The following is a 23,391-nucleotide window of genomic DNA, read 5'->3' on the forward strand; positions in this document are numbered from 1 at the left end:
TTTTTTTTTTTTGTGAAAACAAGTTCTCATTACACAGCCCTGGCTATTTGGAACTCATTATGGAGATCAGGCTGTCCTGGAATTCCCAGAGACCCATCTACCTCTGCTCAAGTGCTAGGATTAAAGTGCTGGGATTAGATTTCATCCAAGACAAAGGACAACAAGCATTCAGAAGCAAGCATGACGAAGTTTACTGTAAAGCGCTAAGTATTTAGTGTACTATCTTCTTCTAGATTTGTAACTTTTTCATCCTAAGGCTGTATGTTCTAGGTTCAACTACACCGATTTCCCGAGCAGCATATACATACAAGGAGTTGTAACACTGCACATCTCCACAGTACAAGAGACGTGGGCAGCTTGCTTCCCCTCAGGGTCAACCGTCTGCTGCTCTTCACCTGTCACCAAGTCACACGGGACACCCTGGAAGGAGAAGAAACCCAGACTCATCTGACTTGAAAATGGTGTTTAAAGCGTTTCATTCCACTACTATCAAACTTATTCAAATAGCTGAATAAAATATTCCCAATGCTTATTTACACCCACATATCCCTACTTTGTTGTACAACTTAGATAAATCTGGAGAAACGTCCAATCAGAAGAACCCTCAGCAGAGAAACTATAGTGGTTCCCCTGTTTCTTGAGACACAGTCTCTAGTAGACCAGGCTGGCCTCAAACTCACTATGCAACCACATATGATTCGAATTCCTGCTCCTCCTGCCTCTACTTCCTACATCCTGGGATTGCAGACATGCGCCAAGGCTCCCAGCTAATAGTTCTGGCTCTGCTGCTTGTTTCCTTTCATAGTAGTAGGTAACAGGGCCTTGCTCGAGCAGGCAGGTGTTCCACTACTGGGCGTTACCTTATACTCTCGCTCTGCACATTTCAGCACTGATGGAGTTAATTCAATGATCATGAATTATTTCTACATCTAGAACATCACTATGAGTGAAGCTTGAGAACAAAGGGCCTCTCGGTCTAACTCCCCAGAAGAAACATCAGTATATGGTGCACTGGGTTCTCAGCCATTCGAGGCAGGACTGCAGGCTTCTCCAGCAGAAAGGATGCTTTGTACTCACTCGGAGAAGGTCTAGTTTACAAGTAACCTACAATATTTAAAAAATAAAAAGGCTCCAGGAGACAAAGACAGAATAAGGAATTCTGAAATTAATGTCAACTGGAAAAATGGCCCCACTGTGTGAGGACTTAGATGGGGTCTTAGGAAGGACCAGGGAGATTGTTACTTGAGAACTGACACAGAAAAATATTTAAGATATTTTTTTTCTTATACACATGTGTGTGATACCTGTAGAGCAGGGAAGGTGTTGGATCCCTTGGAGTTGGAGATATAGGCGCTTTCTGTGAGCTACCTACCCTACATGGGTCCTCTGAAGGAACAGCAAAAACTCTTAACCAGTAAAGCCATTTCTACAGACCAAAACACTTGAATTTGAATATGGATTAAATATTAAATAATAGTCTATTCTTTCAGATAAATATTCTATAGTTATGTTAATGAAAAACAAAAACAAAATACCAACCAGGTCTTTGTTCTGAAGACAAACATCTAAAATGTATGGCCAAAGTATTATGTATACAAAAAAAGCAAAAGTAATCTCTTTTTAAAATGCAGAATAAAAATTATCTAAACAAAACTGGATAACCATCATGTCATACCATAGTAAGACAATAAAAAATAGCCCATTTAGTGACACAATGCTCAGACCAAAGGGCTTTGGTCCAGTTTTGAAACCGTGGCTCTAGTCCTGATCAGCTCACAGCATCTGAGTCTGATCCAAACACTGGGGAGCACTGTGAGAAGCCAAGGAGCACTTCAGAGGGAGGCTCAACTCCTGATGGTTTTTCTTAAAAAAGCAAATAAATGTTAAAAGAAAAAAAAGGGGGAGATGAAACACCTAAGAGTTGGATGTGGGCTCCTTATCACGGACTGCAAGTTCTCTACCTAAAATATCCAGCTCTATGTGTGTGGTGTTCTTTGATGTTCTCTTGGTTTTCTGGGACAGGGGCTCCCTATGTAGCCCAGGCTTGTCTCCTGCCTCCACATTCCAAGCACTGGGACGAAAGGCCTTGCATGGCATCTTTTCTGAACTAAGCACACAGCACGCTGGTGGCATGTCAGAGTCCAGCAGCTCTTCCTCCCGCAGCCGGGTAGGGCACCACCACCTCTTACGGCTGATGGCTTCCGTGACACAGACGCTTCTGTAGCAGTGAATTACTGTGTGCTCTTTCCCACCCCCACCTCCACCTCACAGAGGAAAGTGTTGGTATTGTACTAACAGCAGCGTTACTCTTCTCAAAGATCTCGTGGGCCAGCAGTTTCAGAGGGCCGCAATACACTCCAGATCTCGCAGACAAGTACCTCTGGATAGCATGGTAAGTCTTCCCACTGTTGGTGGGGCCTGAGTGGAATATTATCTTCCGTTGTATGGCTCTGGCATCTGGGTACCTAAAACATGAGCAGACAAAGAGCTTAATTCTATCAACCTCAGAATCCATTCTAGCAGACAGTCTTTGAAAAACTCAATGAACAGATGTATAACCACATCAGGAATGGCACTTACTGGAGGACAAAATCCCAAATGCAAGTGAATGTTTTGGAGACCTCAAGGTTCTGAAAATGAGTTTAAACTGGTCCCATAGATAAGCTTACATCATTCCCACAACTCTGAAGATCAGACCCCAAAGCAAATCTCCCCAGGCCTTCAATTTCAGTTTTTCTGACGATGGTAACTGAGTCTCTGCTTCTGCCACGTGGACTGACTGGCGAGGAGATATGTGCTTCCACCACATGAAAAAACAAAACTGGGCAAAATACTAAAGCAACTCTTTGGGGCAGAGAAAACAGGCCGTGAGGACTAGACCCTGATGTAAGGGAACACTGGCGACGATCTCCTTACATCCCACCAGGACACTGAGACTGAACCCAAGCAAAGGACAACAGCTGCCCTGAACAAGCTAGAGATCAGACTTAGGTAGCTGCAATTTTTTTTTTAAAGACACAGTTTTATGTAGCCTAGGTTGGCCTCCAACTTGCTATTTAGTCAAGAACGGCTGAGTTTTCTTTCTTTCTTTTTTCTCCTTCCTTTTTTTTTGGGAGGCGGGGACAGGATCTATCTATGTAGCCCTGGCTATCCTGGAACTCTCTATGTAGACCAGGCTGGCCTCAAAATCAAAGATCTTCCTTCGTTTCCTGAGTGTTGGGACTAAAGGTGTGCACTCCTACGACAGCAACTTTGAATTCTTAACCCTCTGCTCTATCTCCCAAATGCTGAGATTACAGGCATATACTCCCATGCCTGGCTTTATGCAGTGCTGGGAATCAAATCTAGAGCTTTGTCCCGCTCAATTGATCTATCAATTGAGCAAAATCTCCAAACTGGATTTTAGCAGCTGGAATTTGAATGGCAGAGGGCAGAAAAGAGAGTGGGAGCCCCGAAGTCGCCATGTGCAGTGGAAGAGAGGGTCTGTGGGTTCTGGCTGAGGCTGGGCTAGAACTATGTAAGGTGAGAACTGGTAGGGTTTAAAGAGCAGCCCACAGGATTTGAGCGTCCGGAGCGTCTCAAAGGCGTCACAGTGCTGAGATGCTGCAACATCCAGGCAGTCGGCCAAGACATCTGGACTACAACATAGAGCAATTTTGCAAAAAAAAAAAAACTTTATCTGAAATCCATCCTAAAAAAACCATAACTCAAGCTCTATCAGAATGAAAGGGACACACCAACAAAATGTCTGACAGAATTAATTCCTTTGTGATTTTATTTTGCTTTCAGGAAAAACAAAATGTAGACTCTATAATTTATTATAAAACAAAAGCATCAACATTAGTTTCCCCAAATGAGAAAATCCCATATCAGTAAGCACAACAAGAACTAACCAGTTGGGTGGTATTCTCAAGTCACTGATTTTACGGAGATCTTCCTTGCATTCCAGTACAGGAAATATCTGTTTGGCATGTCTTAAGAAAAATGGAAATAAATCGTCCACGTGGGCTGTAAAAGAGCACAGTGCGTGAACATACTAGCTCTGCATGAATACTCAAAACTGAACCTCAAACTTGCAGTCATCCCAGTTCAGACCCCATTGCTACAGAAACCATTTCTTCCTTCCTTCCTTTTTTTTTCCAACACAGAGTTTTTCTGTGTAACTGTAGGTGTCCTGGAACTAGCTTTGTAGACCAGGCTAGCCTTGAACTCACAGAGATTTGCCTGCCTCTGCCTCCTGAGTGCTAGCATTGAAGGTGCACAACACCATGCCCAACAGAAACCATTTCTTTTGAAGGAGGTGAGTTGGACACAGCCAGGGCTGCAGAGCAAGAGGCCCCATCTTTTTCTGGAACCCCACTTTCTATTCCCTCTTTCTCCAAACTTCACTACTTTTCTGGCAAAACAAAAAACTAGCTGCCAACTACCATGCTCCACGCTCTAACTCTCCAGTATAAATAAGCAAAGGTTAACACAGTGGGGAAATAAACTGAAAATAAAGAGCCTGGACATACATTAGAGAGACATGTACTTTTCTTTTTTTTTGAAATGTCTTGGGTAAAATGGCTGTTGGGGCTTGAACCCAGAGTTTTGTACATGCTAAGCCTGTGACCAAACCCTGAGCTACACATCCACCCTAGCTCAAGACATTTTTTTAATAAAGATTTATTTATTTATTATGTATACAGCATTCTGCCTCCATGTATGCTTGCATGCCAGAAGAGGGCATCAGGTATCATTATGAGATGGCTCTGAGTCACCATGTGGTTGCTGGGAATTGAACTCAGGACCTCTGCAAGAGCAGCCCGTGCTCTTAACCTTTGAGCCATCTCTCCAGCCTTTTTTTTTTTTTCTTTTAATTTCAAAGACCAAAGAAAACCACACCTTAGTGACCATGAGAGGAAAGTAGAGTGTGTCCCATTTGGCTATGTGTCAGGTTCTCCCTCAGTGCCTGGCACAAGCTCAAAGTCTAAGCATCAAATACATTTAACACTATAATTAAGAGCCCAAGATACCTGTGGAAATCAAACAATAATGTTCCTAATTTACTTTTTGTTTTAAGGCCCTGGCTGGCCTGGATCTCAAAGAAATCCTGCCTCAGCCTCCAGAGGGATAGGACTAAGAGAGCCACCATACCTAGTATTTTGTTTTTCTTTTAAGACATGAACTTTATAAAGCATGCTCTTTAATATATTCTTAAATTTCTCATGGCTTAAGAAAAGGCTAGGTGCACACAAGTGTTGACTGTGCAAACATGAGACCCTGAGTACAGATCCACACACACACCTAGAAGGCCGGACAAGGCTGCCAGCACTTCTCTAACCCCAGCTTTGGAAGGGAGAGAAGCAGGGAGACAGGAGGATCTCTGGGGCTTGACAACCACCAGCCCAGCTCTAGGTTTATGAAGAGCCAGTGACAGACTAGATCCTGTTGCCTTCCTCTAGTCTCTGTATGAGTACCCAAAGGAGCACACACGTGTACACACACACACACACACATACACACACACACACACACAAAATCACTCATTTAAAAATTCTTCTCAGTAAGCTGGAGCGATGGCTCTGTGATTAAGAAACTAGCTGCTAATCCAGAGGACCCAAGTTTGATTCCCAGCACCCACATGGCAGCTCACAAGCATCTACAACTCCAATTCTGGGGGATCTGATACCTTCTTCTGGCCTCTGAGGGCACCACATACATGAGATGCACAAACATATGTGCAAGCATAACACCCATAGACATAAAATTAAAAATTTTTAAAACATCCTGAAGCTGGGTGGTGGTGGTGCACACCTTTAATCCCAGCACTCAGGAGTCAGAGGTAGGTGGAGCTCTGTGAGTTGTACAGAGTGAGTCCAGGACAGGCTCCAAAAGCTACACAGAGAAACCCTGTCTCAAAAAAACAAAAAGGAAAAGAAAAAAAAAATAAAAACAAAAAGACAAACACCCAGGTTAGAGAGATATCTCAGAGGTTAAGAGCACTGGCTGCTCTTCCATAGATCCTGAGTTCAATTCCCAGCACAGGTGGCTCACAACCATCTGTAATGAGATCTGATACACTCTTCAGGTTGTACAGGCATGCATGCAGGCAGAACACTGTATACATAATAATTAAAATTTAAAAAAAAGAAAAAGAAAGGAAGAAAGGAAGAAAGGAAGAAAGAAAGAAAGAAAGAAAGAAAGAAAGGAAGAAAGAAAGAAAGAAAAGGGAAAAAACCCCTCTAAGCAGGCCAAGGAGATAGCTCAGCAAGGAAAGATATTGTCAGACAATCCCAGGAACCTAAAGCTAGAAGAAGAGAACAGAGTCCCAAAAACTGTCCTCTGACCTCCAGCCAAATGAGTGCCATGGTGTACACACACACACACACACACACACACACACACACACACACACTTCTCTTCTTCCCCCAACCCTATCTCCCTCTTCCCTCTCACACATACAAAGTAATTTTTAAAAATAATTCTCTAGCACTTGCCTGCACTGAAGCAGATGTCATTCAAGACAATGTGGATGTCCACATCCAGAGAATGAGATTGCATAATGTAATTTCTGAAGCTTATGAAAGCTTGGTGGAAGAGACGGGCTGTGGAAAACATGAAATCAAAGCATACAAGACTCAGTTTCTACTTTGCTCTCAATACTGAAACATATACACATTGCAGCAAGCTCCAAGAGTCTATTACTGTTTGGTTAGCACAGCTGGTTTACTACAAACTGGGCTGAAGCTAACACTAAGCAGAAGACCGTGGCAGGCTGAATATGCAGCTCCTGCACTGGGCAGTCTGGCTTACAAGCTGGGCTGCAGATCACCAGAAAGCAAGGAGAGAGACTTTTCTTCAGACTACCAGTACGTAGTATGACTACATATAACAAAGTACAAAGGAAATGTATCAACTCTATAAAGATGTTATTGGCAGAGCTGGAGAGATAGCTCAGTGGTTAAGAACACTGACTGCTCTTCCAGGGAAACAAGGCTCCATTCTCAGTAGCCACATGGTGGCTCACAACCATCGCTAACTCCAATTCCAGGATTTCCAATACTGTCCTCCATGGGCACTGCATGAACGTGGTACATAGACAGCCATATACGCAGGCAAAAGATACATATAAAATGATAAAGATGATTAAAATTAATGTTAAAAATGTTGACCTTACCATCAAGTCCATAGTCAGCACTCAGTTTTTGGATTTCTTGCCTCTTATAGAACTTGTCTAAGACCTTCTTGACTTCATCTAAAAGAGAGATATAAAAGTTTAACATCTGTTTCCAAGTTTAGACACATACACAAAAAGCAAAAAGAATTTGAAGTCATAACGCAAAAGGCAGCAGCCTCAGGAATGCTACAAGAATGTGACACTCTGAGCTGATGCCTCCTGGAGGGGCCATGTGCAATGGAGTGTAAGGGAAATGGAAAAACAACAGGAGAGCCATGCTACACCACAGACACACGGAGAGAACCAACTCCACAGAGTGGTCCTCTAACCTCCACCTGCGCCCAAAGCTCCCAGAGCAGCTAGCACTTCCTAGAAGAGGTGAACCCTTCTGGTGTCTGAGGCAGATGTACCACACTGCTAGGAGTAGTGTTAGCCATGGTAGCTCATGCCAGCAATTAGTAACAGTCTCCTGCCTGAGAACAGCCTGGGCTTCTTTTGAGGAGGAAAAGGGTCAAGGGGGGGAAGGGAAAGAAAGAGAAGTACTAGTGGGCAGGAGGTGGTGCCCGCCTTTAATCCCAGCACTCAGGAGGCAAAGGCAGGCGGGTCTCTGTGAGTTCAGAGCTAGTTCCAGGACAGGCTCCAAAGCAACAGAAAAACCTTGTCTCTAAAAACAAACAATACACACACACACACACACACACACACACAAAGAGAAAGAGAGAGAGAGAGAGAGAGAGAGAGAGAGAGAGAGAGAGAGAGAGAAAGAACTACCATTTTGTTGAGCTTGGCAAGTGCTGTGTCCCAGGGCTATATCCTTGAGCTCATTTAAAAACAAACAAATCTTAATTTTGAAACAGGATATCTTTAAGTTGCAGTCGCTGGTTTGGAACTCAACTCTGTAGCCCAGGACGGCACTGAACTTGCCATTCTGCTGCCTCAGACTCCCAAGATGAAGTCTCTATTTTAAAGTCATAGTAGGACACACCGATTTTGTTATTAAAGGCAGTTGCTTAAAAGTCGTTCCTGGATAGCTTGTGTCCAGAAGACCTGTGGTGTTCCTTCATTCAACAAAAATGTCATTCAGTTGGAGGAAACCTTTCACCCTCCTAATCATACAGTGGCAAAAAACCATCCATATAATCTGAAGGCCCAGCCCGTTCCACTGAAAACAATTACATGCTTGTCAAACTCACCCACACCTACTTGGCAGGACAAAAAACCCACTGCCACTCAGTAATGCTAAGTCTTTTTTCTTCATCTCTGGAGCCTGGGCCGGTATGGGTATTTATTACTTTTGGCAAGGACACTTTTATCAACTTTTATCTTGTATTTACCTGCCGGTCGACCTCGTGGGAAAAATTTTTACTGAGAAATCGGGATCTGAGACTCGTCGTCTTGGCAACAAGACGGCATCTTAACACTGTTAGACATCTGCGTCCAGTCAATGGCAAAGAATTCTGAAAGTCCTCACTGCCATCCCTTCACGCCCTCTACGGACCCGAGGAGAACAAGCGGCGCACCACTTAGGTATTAAATTTTTCTTAACCCTCTCAATCCAAGAGATAGAGTTTAACCACTCAGAGGAGGGACGGGAAGGGTCAATGTCCCTATAAAGGGAGGTAAGAATAACTAGTTTGCACTGCACCCTGCAGGCCCGACCCTCAGCACTGCCGCTTCACCCGGCAGCTCCAAAACTCACTCTTGTCCAGAGGCCGAGTGAGCTCGGCGCCCACGTCGCCGTCGGCGCTGGGACCCTGAGGCTTCACTGTCAGAGGAACGAACAAGGACGTGTTCGGGGCTTTGGAGCCACCAGAGGCAGAGGAGGAGGAGGAGGAGGCGGCCAGGCAGGGGACGCGTCCTGGAGCCCCGGGGAAAGGCCCCACGAGGGCGCGAAGGGCGGAGCAAGTGGCCGCCCGAGACCCAGCCCCGCGCCCCGCCGGGAGCCGAGCCCACAGCAGGGCACACCGAGGAAAGGACATCGAGACCGCGCGGCTCTACCCCGAGCCGGGAGAAGCCCGGCGACTGGGCGCTGAACAGTGACGCACGTTGGGAGCCCGCAGAGCGAAAGGACCCAGAGCTGGGTAGGGCTGTCCCAGAGCGCGCCTAACCACAAAGGAGATGTAAGTGCCGGAAACTCGCTCTCTTCAAGAGAGAATAACATCTGTAGGGTACAACCGAGGAAACGAGCTCGCATTCTCTCACTCTTTCTACGGCAATTGGAAGTAGCTTTCTCCAAGGAAGGGAAAATAGTCAGGCATGTTTAGGGATGCCACAGATGAGCCGAGGGGAACCTTGCAGCGTCGTCACGTGATCAAGCTGGCCCCTGCGGTGAGCCAGCCTCCAGCTGCACGTGGCTTTAAATGCTAAAGTGTACGTCTAAGAAAAATTGGTGTTTTTATCTTTAGTTTCTTGGTAGGATGACGTTAAAGGACAGAGCTTGACCTGTTACTGATCAAGACGGGTTTCAGAGACCTTTCGTTTACTTAACAACAGTTAAGTTCTTGTATGGCATGTGCGTCGCTCCTCGGTGCTAGGACTCGATGATGCTAGACATTTGTCTCACCACTGAGCTACAGGACTTAAACATGAACGTAAGCAGCTTGTACTCTTCCTCACAACTCGTAAATCAGAACAAAGCGAAAGTAATTGCTGTGTACCTGCTTAAAGATTAATGTTGTTTGTGTTGGATACTGTTTCCTCCCGAGACTGAAACATTAAATTCAAAGCAAATGGTCACAAGTTCCTCTTACTTCCCGATTCCTACATTACGATCTTGTAACTAAATAACATGTTATATAAGTAATATCCTGTGTCAAAAAGTTAACAGTTTGCTAAGTGCCTTTTCTTGTTTTTTGAGACAGATTTGATTTACAAAGTAGTGTTAGGGATTTAAGGAGAGGTCCTTAAATTTTATTATGTTCGGTTGGAACCTCCTGCTCACCCCTGCATCTGGAAAGCTCCCTTCCTCCTTCTCTACCTATTGTCAAAGTTTCCCAAGATGGAGGACCAACTGATGAGCAAAGCAAGTTCTGCTCTGGCTAGTGCTTGCACTTGAGAGGGGGAGTCAGGGTCTCAATTTTTGTTCTCTGTTTATCTGTTGTGTCTTGTCCTCTTTGGCTGTCTCAAGTACAGCAGAGCTGGTCTGTCCTCCAAGCTCTCACTGCCCTCTTCACCTGAGTTACATGAGCAGTATTAATCCTTTCCCTGGGGGATTATCTGCTGTTGGAGGGCCCTGCTGCTTGGAGTTTGCAGTCCACCAAGTCTGGACAGCTCTCCTGAGCTTGTTGCCAAATGGACTCCCTTCCCCTGCTTCCTGCTCTCCGCCTGACCTTATTTGGAAGCTGCTTTGATTCCTGATGCCTGACTTTTGACATAGTTCCTTCAAATGTTCTTCCCCTGCTGCTTCCCATATGGTATTTAGGTATTAAAATCCAGCTGTTTGAGAGGCTCCGTGCTTCCAGGCAGTGGTGACGCTCACCTTTAATCCCAGCACTCGGGAGGCAGAGGCAAGCGGATCTCTGTGAGTTCGAGGCCAGCCTGGTCTACAGACAGGCAGGCTTCAAAGTTACACAGAGAAATCTTGAAAAAAAAAGAAGATAGGCTCCGTGCTGCGAAATGCAAATTAGGTGATGCTCACCCAGCTAGTGTTCCCATCCTATATATTCCCCTTACTCTGAAATAAAGGTGAGCTGTAACACTGAAGCAGTCTCCTGGAAAGCTGTTTTCATCGCACTGCACAAAGCACTCCACCTCTGCTTCCTTTGTCCTTGCAGACGAGTCCTCAACCAACAGTGAGGAAAAAGGAGACCCCACAGAGCTGCAAACCTACCCTCCCTCTCTTCCTAGGACAAGAGGTCTATATCTACATGAGCAAGTACACTCCTGTGCCCACCCTTCTTCCCTATCTTAAAGTCAACTTGAGATCTTCTCTTCTTGTTGCCTTCTCCAGTCTGGTCCCTTTGACTTTTTGCTTCCTAGAGTCACATAACCCTTTCTCCACAATGGAGACCAACCATTCCAAACCTAAACCTACAATGCATGTTAAATATTTTCCTCTCAGTTTTGGGGGAAATTATTGCATTACTCTTACTAAAGGAAAAGTGCATGCTTTTTGTGAGGTCAGTTGGTCCTCATATAAAGTGGGCTGGCCAGCAGCTCCCTGGACCACACCACTGCCTGGCTCACGGTCACGGGTCCCCAGAACCTCAGTCAGTTCCCTTATATGGTCATTGGCTAACTGTTGGACAAAATCCCTATACTTGGCTCAAAATCTGTGCCCTCCAAAACCATCCTACTCTCCTAGTCCAGTTTCCACTTTGGAAACTCTGGTTAGCTCACCCTAACCTCTTCACCCACTTTTGACCCTGAAGATTCCCTTCCTCTGCCTCAGAATTCCCTCCCTACTCCCAGGCTCTCCCATTTCTTTCTAACTCAACCTCCCTCATCTTCCTCCTCTCTCTCCTTGTCCACCTCCCCCAGCACTGAACTTGAAAATTCACAGACTTGGCTAGGCACAGTGGCACACAAAATCAATCCCAGCACTCAGGAGGGAGAGGCAAGAGTAATTCCAGGTTTGAGGCCTGCCTGGTCCACAAGAGTTTCAGGCTAGCCAAGACAACTGAGACCCTGTCTCAAAAAACCAAGGTTCCCTGGGACAGCCTTACTAGAAAGTCAGATGGAACAAGAGTATGTATGGGCTGGACATGACTAGAGCTGAAGATGTGTTCTGCAATGTAAAAGCTGACCATCCTAATCAGTAGCCAACTTTTGACAATTTCAGGACATTCAAGTCTTTAAAAAAAATAAATTGTACTTAAGGATGTGTATTTTCCTCACTATGCTTTTGCATATGCCTGAAAATCTAAAATCTGTAAAGTTGCAGCAGAGGTATAAGCCACTGGAGGATGCATTCATACAGTGGTACAGCAAGTAACTTTCCCTTACACTCTAACTGAAAGTCCCATATCCATACTAAAGAGGTTCAGGCACGCCACTGATCCCTCACCTAGGAGATGACCCTTCCTGGAACTAACCAGGAAGATGGACGATGGACTTATTCCCAAGCAGTAAGTGGGCACCATGCCTAAGCCACACAAAAGCTTATGCATCTTCCCAGAGATGCTGTTCTTTTTAAGAAGGTGCATAAGCACAGAATTCTACCCACTCCTTTTGAGTTGTGTTTTGGAAACCTTATAGGTGTATGGTCACATGGGCCTTCCTCTTTCTTTCATCATTTAGTGTAGAAGTACAGAGAATCAGGCACGGAGCTTCATGTCTGTAAACGCAGCATTCAAGAGACTGAGAAAGGTGGTGCATGCCTACACAATGTGGGGAGGGGAAGACAGGGATCAGACCTTGGTTAGTTAAGGAATTCAAAGCTAGCTGGGCTACAAGACCCTACTTTAATTTTTTTTTCCAGACAGGGTTTCTCTGTAACAGCCCTGGCTGTCTTGGAACTCTTTATAGACTAGCTGGCCTCAAACACAGAGATCCACCTGTCTCTGCTGGGATTTATTTTTAAAAGGTATTTCGAGGTCATCTGCAGCCATATAGTAAATTTGAGAACAGCCCTGGCTGCATGAGACCATCTTAAACAAAATAAGAAACATGTTCAGTGTCTCTTCAACCGTAGGTAATTTTGTTTTTATGTTATGCCCAATACATAGAGGTGGGTTTTTTTGTTTGTTTGTTTGTTTGTTTGAGATAGAGCCTCATTATATAGCTCTAACTAGCCTGGAACTACGTAGACCAAAATGCCCCTGAACTTGTGGTAATCCTCCTGCCTCTGCATCTCAAATACTGGGATTACAGGTATGTATCACTACTCCCAGTGAGATTCTGATTTTACTGTCTAGGTGAAATCTAGGCATGACCATTTTTTTCAAGTTCTTGAAGTAATCCCAACATTGGACTAAGGCTGAGAATCACTATGACACTATGTACGTCAGTGGACGAATTTAGCTCATAGTTTGCGATTGTTTTTTTATTTACCAACTTTTAAATGAAATCCTAAATACAGAGTTGAGAAAAATTTTCAAATTGGTCATGCACCAGAAAGTCTCAGGTGGAGTAAAAAAGCATTTTATATGATTTTTTAAGCAAACTAATTAAAAGCATTATATAACTAGTTAAAACTGAAGCTGGGAGCTGGAGAGAGAGCTCAGTGGTTAATAGCACTGGCTACTTTTCCAATGGACCTGGGTTCTGTTCTAGCACCTACATGGCTGCTCACAACCATTGGTGACTTCAGTTCCAAGCAGTCTGATGTCCTTTTTCTGCCCTTTTTGGGTACTGCCCATTATGTCTGGACATTTACACATGCAGGCAAAACAGCAATACACATAAAATAAAAAAATAAAAAACTTAACAAACCTGAAGCTACATACTATTTATAAAAACTCACTGTTATGTCTTCCTAAACCACTGGCAATCCTCTGTTCAACGTACTAACAATGAGAAGATTTGAGAATAAAGTCATTTTACTCAGACTACAAGCACAGATTTTGTTTCAAATTATTTATTATATATCATAGTTGCACAACTTGAGGCTGGTTAAATACAATTGGTTTTCAAAAATCTCTGAATATTCCTAGATTACTACATGCAAGTGACCATGAAAATATTTGGCATTTTGAAAATCTGAAACTCTGAACAGGCACTTACATGAAGGGAAACATGGCCATTCTTAGAAATCCACACTACAATAGCTGCTCCAGGACGCGGTATGTGGAACCTTGGCCAGGGTTGGTTGCTGGCCATTTTATCAGAGTGCCATCATAGTAAAATAGATTTAAAGAAATGTAACTCGGGCTGTTCAGCTTCCTCAGTAAGGCTAACTGACAAGACTTGCTCTGAGGTGTGTCAAGGAATACTGGTAAGAAAGAAAAATGAACTGAGTAACTCCCACACAGCAGGCTTGTCTTGCCCCATGTTCCACATTAGTGTATCTGCTCAGATGACTGCAGCCACCTTCTTCAGAGACACTGGACAAATGACCTGAATTTAGTGTTTTTGGTTTTTTGGTTTTTTTTTAATAGACTAGGTAATGTTTAATTGAGTTTGAACAAACCAGTGTTCCAGTTAACAAGAAATTGTCCAGATCTGGTGGATCCCTGTATTTGCTTCACGGGTCCTCTTATCCCCAAAGAAATATATGCATACATATGGCGAAGAGTCCTTAAATTAAAAAGTATATACATGTTTCAAAGAACTTATGGAAAAATGATACAGGGTTAAGGCGTTCTAAAATGCCAACGTGTGAGCTCCACACTGCAGATCCTACATGGTAATACAGAAATAGCAAAAAAGGTTAACATGGGGAAGAGGACTGCAACCACATGTCATGTACGCTCTTGGTTGGAAAATTTTAATACACCTCAGAAGAGCCCAAAGATTAAAATTCAGGAAGCCGTGAAATGGCAGATCCAGAAGCATCTACCATGCAACACCAGGTTGGTTTTTGATACACATGTAAAAACAATTCTCAAAAGTACTGAGGAGCTGTGCCTTAAAACTATGCAAGACATAAGGACTGCTCAGGTTTTCTCATTTTACTTAAACAAAAAAGATATTTAATTTTTTGCACATAGAGAATAAGAGGTCATCATTAGCATGAAAAGAGGGAAAAGAAATTTCAACATTATGTATAAAGGAAACAAAATTACAAATACCAGCCTACTCACATGAAAATCCTTAATGTTTTTTGCTGATGCATCTGAGTGCTTATCAGTGTGCAGTAAAAAAGAAAACAAAAAAGGCAGCTTAAGAATTCTCCAGTGTTTCCAAGAAAGCACTTTTTAAAATGTATATACACAAAGAATCTTTAATCATACTGTAAGATAAATGCAGCACTTGAGGATAAGGAAGACTAGCAGACAGAGTTGGACTTTCCCCAGGCTGTTACCATCTTTAGTCCACTGAGCTTCAGCTCTTGGCTACAGTTCTTGTTCTTGCTGCTTTTGTCCTATTCTGCTTACATCTCGGGCTGTTCCACAGATGCCTGTGATTCTGGAGATTCAAACCGCTGGTGAAAGTTCGTCCTCTGTTTTCTCAGTTTTTCAGGTGCTTTTCTCCACAGGATGATCTCCTAGGGGAAAATATAAGATAGCAGTAATAAGTGGAGTTCTCTGTTATGGCTTAGATTTTTACTATGAAAATACTGGCTGCAGGAAGCTGTAAAACAATCTCAATTCCCCCATCAAAGTCTCCAGCTGTCCTGACTCTTCCTGTTCCCACCTGCACTCATGTTCAACACCACCAAAAAATCCACCTCAGCACAAAGTCTTAGTTGTTACTGCTTTAGAGAATCCCCCAAATCTGCTGCGGCTCCATTGCTTTCATTAAGGTCAAGCCCTTGTCATGGCCTTAGAACACGGAACCTACTTTCTGAGAAACAGCTTTTCTTGTTCTAATTTATCCTTCATATCACCGCCGCATTATTTTTACTTGTACATTTCACATGTGTATGTATGCACTTGTGTGCCACAGCATACATGCACAGGCTAAAGAACTTCTCGAAGTCAGTTTTCTTCTTCTACCTTGTGGGTTCTGGGGGATGAATTCAGGTCTTCTGACTTGGCAGCAAGCATCTTTTCCCAGTGAATCATTCACTGGACCCCAAGTTGTCTGTTGTTTTGTTTTTTAATTTCGTGTGTATTGGTGTTTTGCCTGCAAGTATGCCTGTGTGAGGGTGTCAGATTCTCTGGAACTCGAGTTACAGACAGTTGTGAGCTGCCATGTGGGTGCTGGGAATCGAACTCAGGTCCTCTGGAAGAGCAGTCAGTGCTCTTAACCACTGAGCCATCTCTCCAGCCCCCACATTATCTGTTTTATAAACATTGCTTGTATTACTCTTTGATAGTTCTTAGTACCTCCAGGATAAAATTCCAAACATGTGAAGCCCCCCATACCTTATGCTAATTTACTAACTCCTCTCCCAAACTGAGTTACTCTCTGCTCTGTATGATGCATGACAACTAAGCTTGCCGTACCTCTTCCCACGAATGCCTTCCAATCCCCATGGTGCTGTCTACCAGTCAATCCCAAAATCTCGCTTCTAAATTCCTGTTGGAAGGCATAACTGGCTGGCCTTTTCGTTTGTTTGCTTAGATTTATGTTTTGTGTGTGGGTGTTTGGCCTGCATGTGTGTATGTGCATCATGTGCATATTCGGTGCCCAGGAAGGCCATATGACCCACAGTCTGGGTGCTAGGAACCAAATCTGGGTTCTCTGCAGAGCGACAACTGCTCTTAACTGATGAGCCATTTCTCCAGCCCCTTATTTAGTTCTTTTTTTTTTTTTTTTGTTTTTTTGTTTTTTGTTTTTCGAGACAGGCTTTCTCGGTGGTTTTGGAGCCTGTCCTGGAACTAGCTCTTGTAGACCAGGCTGGTCTCGAACTCACAGAGATGCGCCTGCCTCTGCCCTTATTTAGTTCTTATGAGACAAGTTCTTACTATGTAGCCCAAGTTAGTCTCAAACTGTGATTTTCCTGTCTCAGCCTCCAAGTGTTAGAATTTCAGGCATGAGCCACCATCCCAGCTAGCACAGAATAATCTCTAACTTGGCTGTGAAACACTCTATTAATCCACTCCACACAGAAGAAGACCATTCTAATTACAGCCCTATTCAAGACGCCGTAAAGGCTATTTAATTCTCCAATGAAAAGTTCTATGTTACACTTAAAAAACGTGTCAGAACTGGGTATTCCACAGGACATAACAACTACTTATTAAAAATAAAGTGACAACCTCAAAATCTATCAACTACAGACATTAAAAAGCTTGCTTAGAAGAAAAACAAAAGGGCTGACTGACAGCGAAGCTCTCTAGTGGTGTGGAATGGCTGAAAAGATCTCTTACAGCACCTACTTCTGTAGTAAGCATTTAGTGTTCCCACACACACTCAGAACCCCACTTGCTCAGCATAGTAAGCTTCAGAAGAAAGGCTCTCTAGATGTTATCAGATCTACCCCAAAATTGAAGCCTACCTGCTGCTTGAAGTACCTTCTGTCTTCCTCATCAACAAGCACCAGGTTCAAAAAGTACCTTACTGAAAACTTCTTGTTCACATCTCTCATTGTGGGAGTTGGGTCATACCCTGCTAAGAACAATCTTATTGGAATAGATTCTCCTGAAAGAAAAACAATATCCATTATTCTCAAATAATTAGATATAGTCACATAAAACTTAGGACTAAGAAGTCAAGTGGACACCAGTGCTTTGGTTCCACCCAAGATGCAGCACACACACATGCACACATGAACACACAAAAAAATGACATACCTTCATTTAAAAACATAAGAGACTGGAGAGATAGCTCAGTAGTAGAACACTTGCCTAGCATGTTCATAACTCTATGTTCAATCTTCAGTACCAGGAAGAAAAATGTTACTGAGATTTTCATATTTTCTATCTTCCGCATCCTCCTTTTGTCCCTCTTTTTCTCTATCCTGGTCCTCTTTTGAAATAGGGTCTCCCTAAATAGTAAAGACTAGACTTGTCAAGTCTTCCTGCCTCTGCCTTCCAAACATGGGGTTATAACATTCATGAAAACACTATGCTGAGCCATGTATATTCAGTATTATCTAAATATCTGAAGTAGCATACATAAATTATGAGTAATGGTTTCCATTTGGAGACTTTCGTGTATATAATGTGTTTTGATCATTATCATGTTTACTCTTCATTACACTCTCCTGTAGCCTTCCAACCCCCAACCCCTGCTGATCTATTTCCCCTCTTCCCAGTTAGTCACCTCTTCTAATTTCATTGTGAGTGAGTGAGTGAGTGAGTGAGTGAGTGAGTGAGTGAGTGAGTGAGTGAGTGTGTGTGTGTGTGTGTGAGAGAGAGAGAGAGAGAGAGAGAGAGAGAGAGAAACACCAATGAGTTCAATTAGGGTTACTTACAGAAGCATAGGCAAGCATTATTTACACAAGTGTGGACATCTTACTAGTGACTAAACCAGTGAAGAAAATGGCTCTCCCTCCCCAGCACCCATTACCTGCCTGTAGGTTCTGATAAAAGAGCATGGCCTAATGAGCCCCTCCACAAAGGCACCTTTGCCCAATGAGCCATCTTGTCTGGCCCCCATTATTTAACTTTTATTTGTAGGGTTTTTTTTTTTTTTTTTTGAGCAGTCACACTATAACCCAAGCTGGCTTTGAATGCACAGCCATCATCCTGCCTCAGCAACCTGAGGGCTAGGATTTCATTTACACAAAATCTATATTTTACATAAAAATTTGAGGTTCTGGTATTTTACAAACTAATATTGCATTGAACAAAAGTGCATGTGTGTGGGCATGGAAGTCTGAAAGGCCTGGGTCAAATGCCAACTATACAGTGACAGTGACTCTATAAGCTGTAGCAAAAGTTTTCAATTCTCTGCACTTTTTCTTTTTTCATCTGGAAAGACATAGGTAGTTTAAAGAATAGTAAGGAACTTAATGACACCTAAAAACTATAATGTCTTATTCACAATTGGCACTCAACAAAGATTAGCTCCTTTCTGAAGTAATTTGCACTGGAGTAAGAAAAACCTAAGGACATGTCTTAGGTTACCTTCTATTGTTAATATAAAGACTAAGGCCAGAAGCAACTTAGGAGGCAAAGGGTTTATTTGGCTTACATATCCCAAATCACAGTCTACTGAAGGAAGCCAAGCAGAAACCTAGAAGCAGGACTGAAGCAGAGGCCTTGGAGGAATGCTGCTTACTAACCTGCTCTTGCCATAGTGTGCTCCACTTTGCTATCTTATACAATCCAGGTCTACCTGCCAAGGGGTGGTGCCACCCACAGCATGCTATGCCTTCCCACATCCATCATTAATCAAGAAAAGACTTTCTGACAGGCCAATCTTACAAAGGCATTTTTGCAATTAAGATTCTCTCTTCCCAAATATATGTAGGCTTGTATCAAGTTAACAAAAACCAACCAGAATACTGGTTTCATTGGCCTACTGACTAAAGGTTATCAAGTAATGTAAACAAGCCATGGTGTGCATGCCTGTAGATCAGAAGTTCAAAGTCATCCTTGGCTACAGAGTAATTCTGACCAGCTTGACCTTGTCTAAAACAAAAGACCATAAAATTCAATGCCTTCCTGGGCAACTTAGGGAGACTCTATCTCAACAACAAAGGGCCAGTCATCCATATGGCTTAGCAGGGAAAGGCATTTGCTGAGCAGTCTGAAAACCTGAACTCCATTCCTAGGACCCACAGAGAAAGGAGAAAAATCAACCAAATCCTGGAAGTTGTCCTCTGACCTCCACACATAGCCATGGCACAAGTGTCTGCATTGAAACACACATAATAATAATAAAATGGAAAGTTTTTTTTTTTTTAAGTTAAAAGATGGGAGAATACACACACACACAGCCCAGTAGTACAGTGCTTGCCTAGTATGCATGAGGGGCTTGGATTTAACCTCTAGCACTGAAAGAATAAAAATATCATTGCAAGCTTTTTGTTTTTAACTTTTTTGTGGTTTTTTTTTTTTTTTGTTGTTGTTCTTTGTTTTGTTTGTTTGAGACAGGATCTTTCTTTGTAGCCTTGACTATCCTGGAACTCTATGTAGACCAGGTTGGCCTCAAAGTCACAAAATCTGCTGCTGTCTTCTAAATTCTGGGATTAAAGGTATGTGCTACTATGCCCAGGCATTATTAATTTTAAGAATTCATACTTTCATATTGAATGAAGAGTAAAGTTCAGCTGCCATGAACACTGCCATCCACATACACAGAAATAAGTGAAAGGCTTCGAGAAGGCTAGGAAGTAAAGGCATTTGCCACCAAGCCTGAAAACATAACTGAAGCAGAGAACCATTCACAAGTTGTCCTATGACATCGACATGCATGCAGTACAAGCACACACCCCTCCCCACTCATGAATAAATCATGTACAAAAAGATTTTTAAGGGCTGGAGAGACAGCTCAGCAGTTTAAGAGCTGCTCTTCTAGAGGACCAGGTTTGATTCCCAGCACCTACGCAGCAGCTCACAACTGTCTGTAATTTCAGCTCCAGGAGATCCGATGCTCTCTTCTGGTCTCCACAAGTACCAGGCATGCACATGGTACCCACATACATGCAGACAAAATATCCATACACATAAAAAATAAAATTAATTAAAAATATTTTGAAGTAAATGAATCCAGATGCAGTGGTGCACACCCATAACTCCAGCACATGGGAGGCAGAGGCACGAGGATCACCAGTTAGCTAAGGCCGGCCTGGTCTAAGGAGAAGTTACAGGGCAGCCAGGGATGTTCAGGAAGACGTCTATCAAATAGGAAGTAGCAGATGAATGAAACTGACTTACCTTTCACTGGCGCACCATCCATTATCTCATATTTAGCAATTGTTTCTGTTTCTGTTGTGGTGCTGGGTCCTAGTATAATGGTAGAAATGACATTGATTTGAATATTCCCAGAAATAAAATCTCTGTCCTGTTTCTGCTGATTACTGCATTGCTACCTTATGCTCTGCTGACCATTCCCTTCTAAGTTCTGTTCTACTCTGATCACTCAGCTGCATACTTGTCTCCCCACAGGTAGATACAGCTCCGTCAGCCTCACATAGCTCCTGCCATCCTTCCTACTATATGCTAAAAGAGAAGGTACTGACATACATAACTTACCATTATATCAAGGTTTTCTCTGAAATTTTCAAACTATCTCCCACAGAGTCAATTTTAACATAGAGAAAACACCAAGCTGAATACTTAAATGACACGCATACAAAACTTTGAGATTAATTATCTATGATATTTCAACCCATATCTAAAAAATGAAGACAGTTCAAAGTTTAAAATAAAAACAGCTATATTAAGAGCTAAGGGTGAAGTTCAGCAGTAGAGCGTTTTGCCATGCATGTTGCTCATTATTTTTAATGTCTCTTTTGAGACAGGGTTTCTCTGTGAAACAGTCTGGGGCTGTCGTGGAATTCTCACTGTAGACGAGGCTGGCCTCGAACTCACAGAGATCCACCTGTCTCTGCCTCCCAAGTGCCTGGGGTTAAATGTGTGCGCCACCACCGCCGGCTGTTTTGTGTTTTGAGACATGGTCTGGCTATGTAGCCCAGCCTGACTTCTTTTTCAGCCTCCCTGTACTCTCAGTACTTGGAAACTGAGGCAAGAAAAGTTAGAGGCAGCAAAACCTCGTCTTTAAAGAAGAAAAGATCACAAAGCCACAGAGAAACCCTGTCTCGAAAAAACCAAAAAAGTAAATAAATAAAGAAGAAAAGATCAGATTTTTGTAAATACCCATTACAAAATCATTTTAACAGGGGCTAGAGAGATGGCTCAGTAGTTAAGAGCACTGGCTGCTCTTCCAGAAGTCCTGAGTTCAATTCCCAGCAACCACATGGTGGCTCACAACCATCTGTAATGAGATCTGGCGCCCTCTTCTGGCGTGTGAGCATACATGGAGGCAGAATGTTGTGTATAAAATAAATAAATAAATCTTAAAAAAATTTCATTTTAACAATCAAGCTGGTCTTAATACCTGCGCTCAAGTGATGCTCTGGCCTCAGTCTAGAGGGGATTGCCACTATATTCAGCTAAAGAACTGTTTTTTAAAAGCACTGAATTACAGCAGAATACTAAATAGCAAACTTAATATCCACTGTAGATTCCAAATTTGTGTTAACATTCTATGACTTCTACATTTTCAACAAGGAATTTTAATTAAATTTTTTTCTTTGACTTACCAATTCCTGTGATCTCTTTCTTGATGAGTTGTAACTCCATGTGTTGTATTTTTATTCTTACTAATAAAAAGTAAATTTTTCCAACAATCACATCCTTTAAATGATACCTATTTGGAAAGAACATGTATCATACACTTCAGTTTCAAAAAAAAAAAAGAGACAAGTTAAAAAGGTAATAGATTACCACAAGGAAAATAACTATCTCAAAATACCATTGAGACTATCCATATTCTTTAATGTCTTTTCTCAAAGAGTATTAATCAGTTCGTTATGCAAATATGAAATCAAACTTTTACTTGATGGTCAAATATACCTGGAGAACTCAATAGCCAGCCCAATTAATGATCTCTCTTTAAAAGTTAGTTTTCATAGCCAGGCAGAGGTGGCACACACCTTTAATCCCAGCACTCAGGAGGCAGAGGCAGGAGGATCTCTGTGAGTTCCAGGATAGCCTGGTCTACAGAGTGAGTTCAGGACAACCAGGATGACACAGAGAAAACCTGTCTCAAAAATCAAAACCAAAAAAGTTAGTTTCCAGAGCACTCAAGCACTTAACTGAATAAAAAGTTAAGCTCTTATGCTTGATGTTTATATAACTATATATATATATGTTTTCAGCACTAAAGTCCTTACTCAGAACTCAGTAATATTAGTGTGATAAGGGCTGAACAGAGAGCAGCTAACCAATCATCTAGTCAAAGAGATCCAGGTGCTTTGTTCAGGGGTTACGTTTGCTGCATTGTATTAAATAAATAAGCCATGAAATCATGAAGTAATAAATTTGAGAACCCCCATAATACTCAGTATTTTTTGCTTCCTCCCAGAACTAGATGTCAACCTAATAACCCAGGCACTGATGAACACAGAAATCTGAAAGAAAGCTTCAGTGACAGCTTTTTAGGTTCCTGTCAGGAGCCAATTTCCTCCTAGGATTATTGCAGGAACCATCACCCTGGGGAGTCTGCAGAGAACCCCACACCCCTAATTGTGTTAAGAATCGTTCTATTGACAGAGCCTACCCCACACCCAAATTGGCTGTTAATGGAGAGCTATCTGTTAGCGGAACCCACCCCACATTCCAAACTATGTAGAGAACTAGGTGTGTCAACTCGTGACTTCCTCGCCTACGTGACCAACACGGACCCCGTGACCAATGTGAACCACGCGGCAAGAGCCCAGACCCCTGTGCCCACCCAACTCCTTACCCTATATAAGCTGTACCCCATCTCTAATAAACGGACGCTTTGACAAAAACCCCAGCTTAGCCTCCTTCTTGTCTCCTAGCCCATTATCTTCCAGATAGTGCCTCTCCGGGACCCTGGAATAACTGAACTGCAGGGTGGGTTACAACCCCTAGACTGAGTAGCCCACCCAAAAGTGGTCAACAGGTTCCAAGCTGCCTAATAATTTTATGGAAAGTTCCAAAGGCATATATAATAGTGTCAGTGATGTAAACTTGGAAGTGACAGGAGAATGTTGGAGTTTGAGGTCAGCCTGGCCTACAGCGTGAGTTCCAGGGTAGCCAGGGCTA

General features: G+C 42.8%; 2 protein-coding genes across 3 annotated transcripts in view; both read right to left on the reverse strand.

The window, feature by feature from the left end:
• Supv3l1 (Suv3 like RNA helicase) overlaps positions 1-9,164 on the reverse strand; it is a 23,438-nt gene extending 14,274 nt beyond the window's left edge. The window contains exons 1-6 of the mRNA XM_005360105.3: positions 8,859-9,164; positions 7,160-7,237; positions 6,480-6,587; positions 3,894-4,008; positions 2,297-2,465; positions 309-420 (exon numbers count right to left, since the gene is read on the reverse strand). Coding sequence (XP_005360162.1) covers positions 309-420; positions 2,297-2,465; positions 3,894-4,008; positions 6,480-6,587; positions 7,160-7,237; positions 8,859-9,138 — 862 coding nt within the window. The 5' untranslated portion in view covers positions 9,139-9,164. The remainder of the gene's footprint in view (positions 1-308; positions 421-2,296; positions 2,466-3,893; positions 4,009-6,479; positions 6,588-7,159; positions 7,238-8,858) is intronic.
• Positions 9,165-13,660: 4,496 nt separating this feature from the next.
• Positions 13,661-23,391, reverse strand: part of Vps26a (VPS26, retromer complex component A) — a 34,974-nt gene continuing 25,243 nt past the window's right edge. For both annotated transcript variants that reach the window (XM_005360107.3, XM_026785710.1), the window contains 4 exons: positions 21,861-21,967; positions 20,473-20,541; positions 17,145-17,287; positions 13,661-15,245 (listed from right to left, as the gene is read on the reverse strand). In XM_005360107.3, the coding sequence (XP_005360164.1) occupies positions 15,132-15,245; positions 17,145-17,287; positions 20,473-20,541; positions 21,861-21,967 (433 nt within the window). In that variant the 3' untranslated portion in view covers positions 13,661-15,131. The remainder of the gene's footprint in view (positions 15,246-17,144; positions 17,288-20,472; positions 20,542-21,860; positions 21,968-23,391) is intronic.

The sequence above is a fragment of the Microtus ochrogaster genome, linkage group LG2 (genome assembly GCF_000317375.1).
Source record: "Microtus ochrogaster isolate Prairie Vole_2 linkage group LG2, MicOch1.0, whole genome shotgun sequence".
Classification (NCBI taxonomy): Eukaryota; Metazoa; Chordata; class Mammalia; order Rodentia; family Cricetidae; genus Microtus; species Microtus ochrogaster.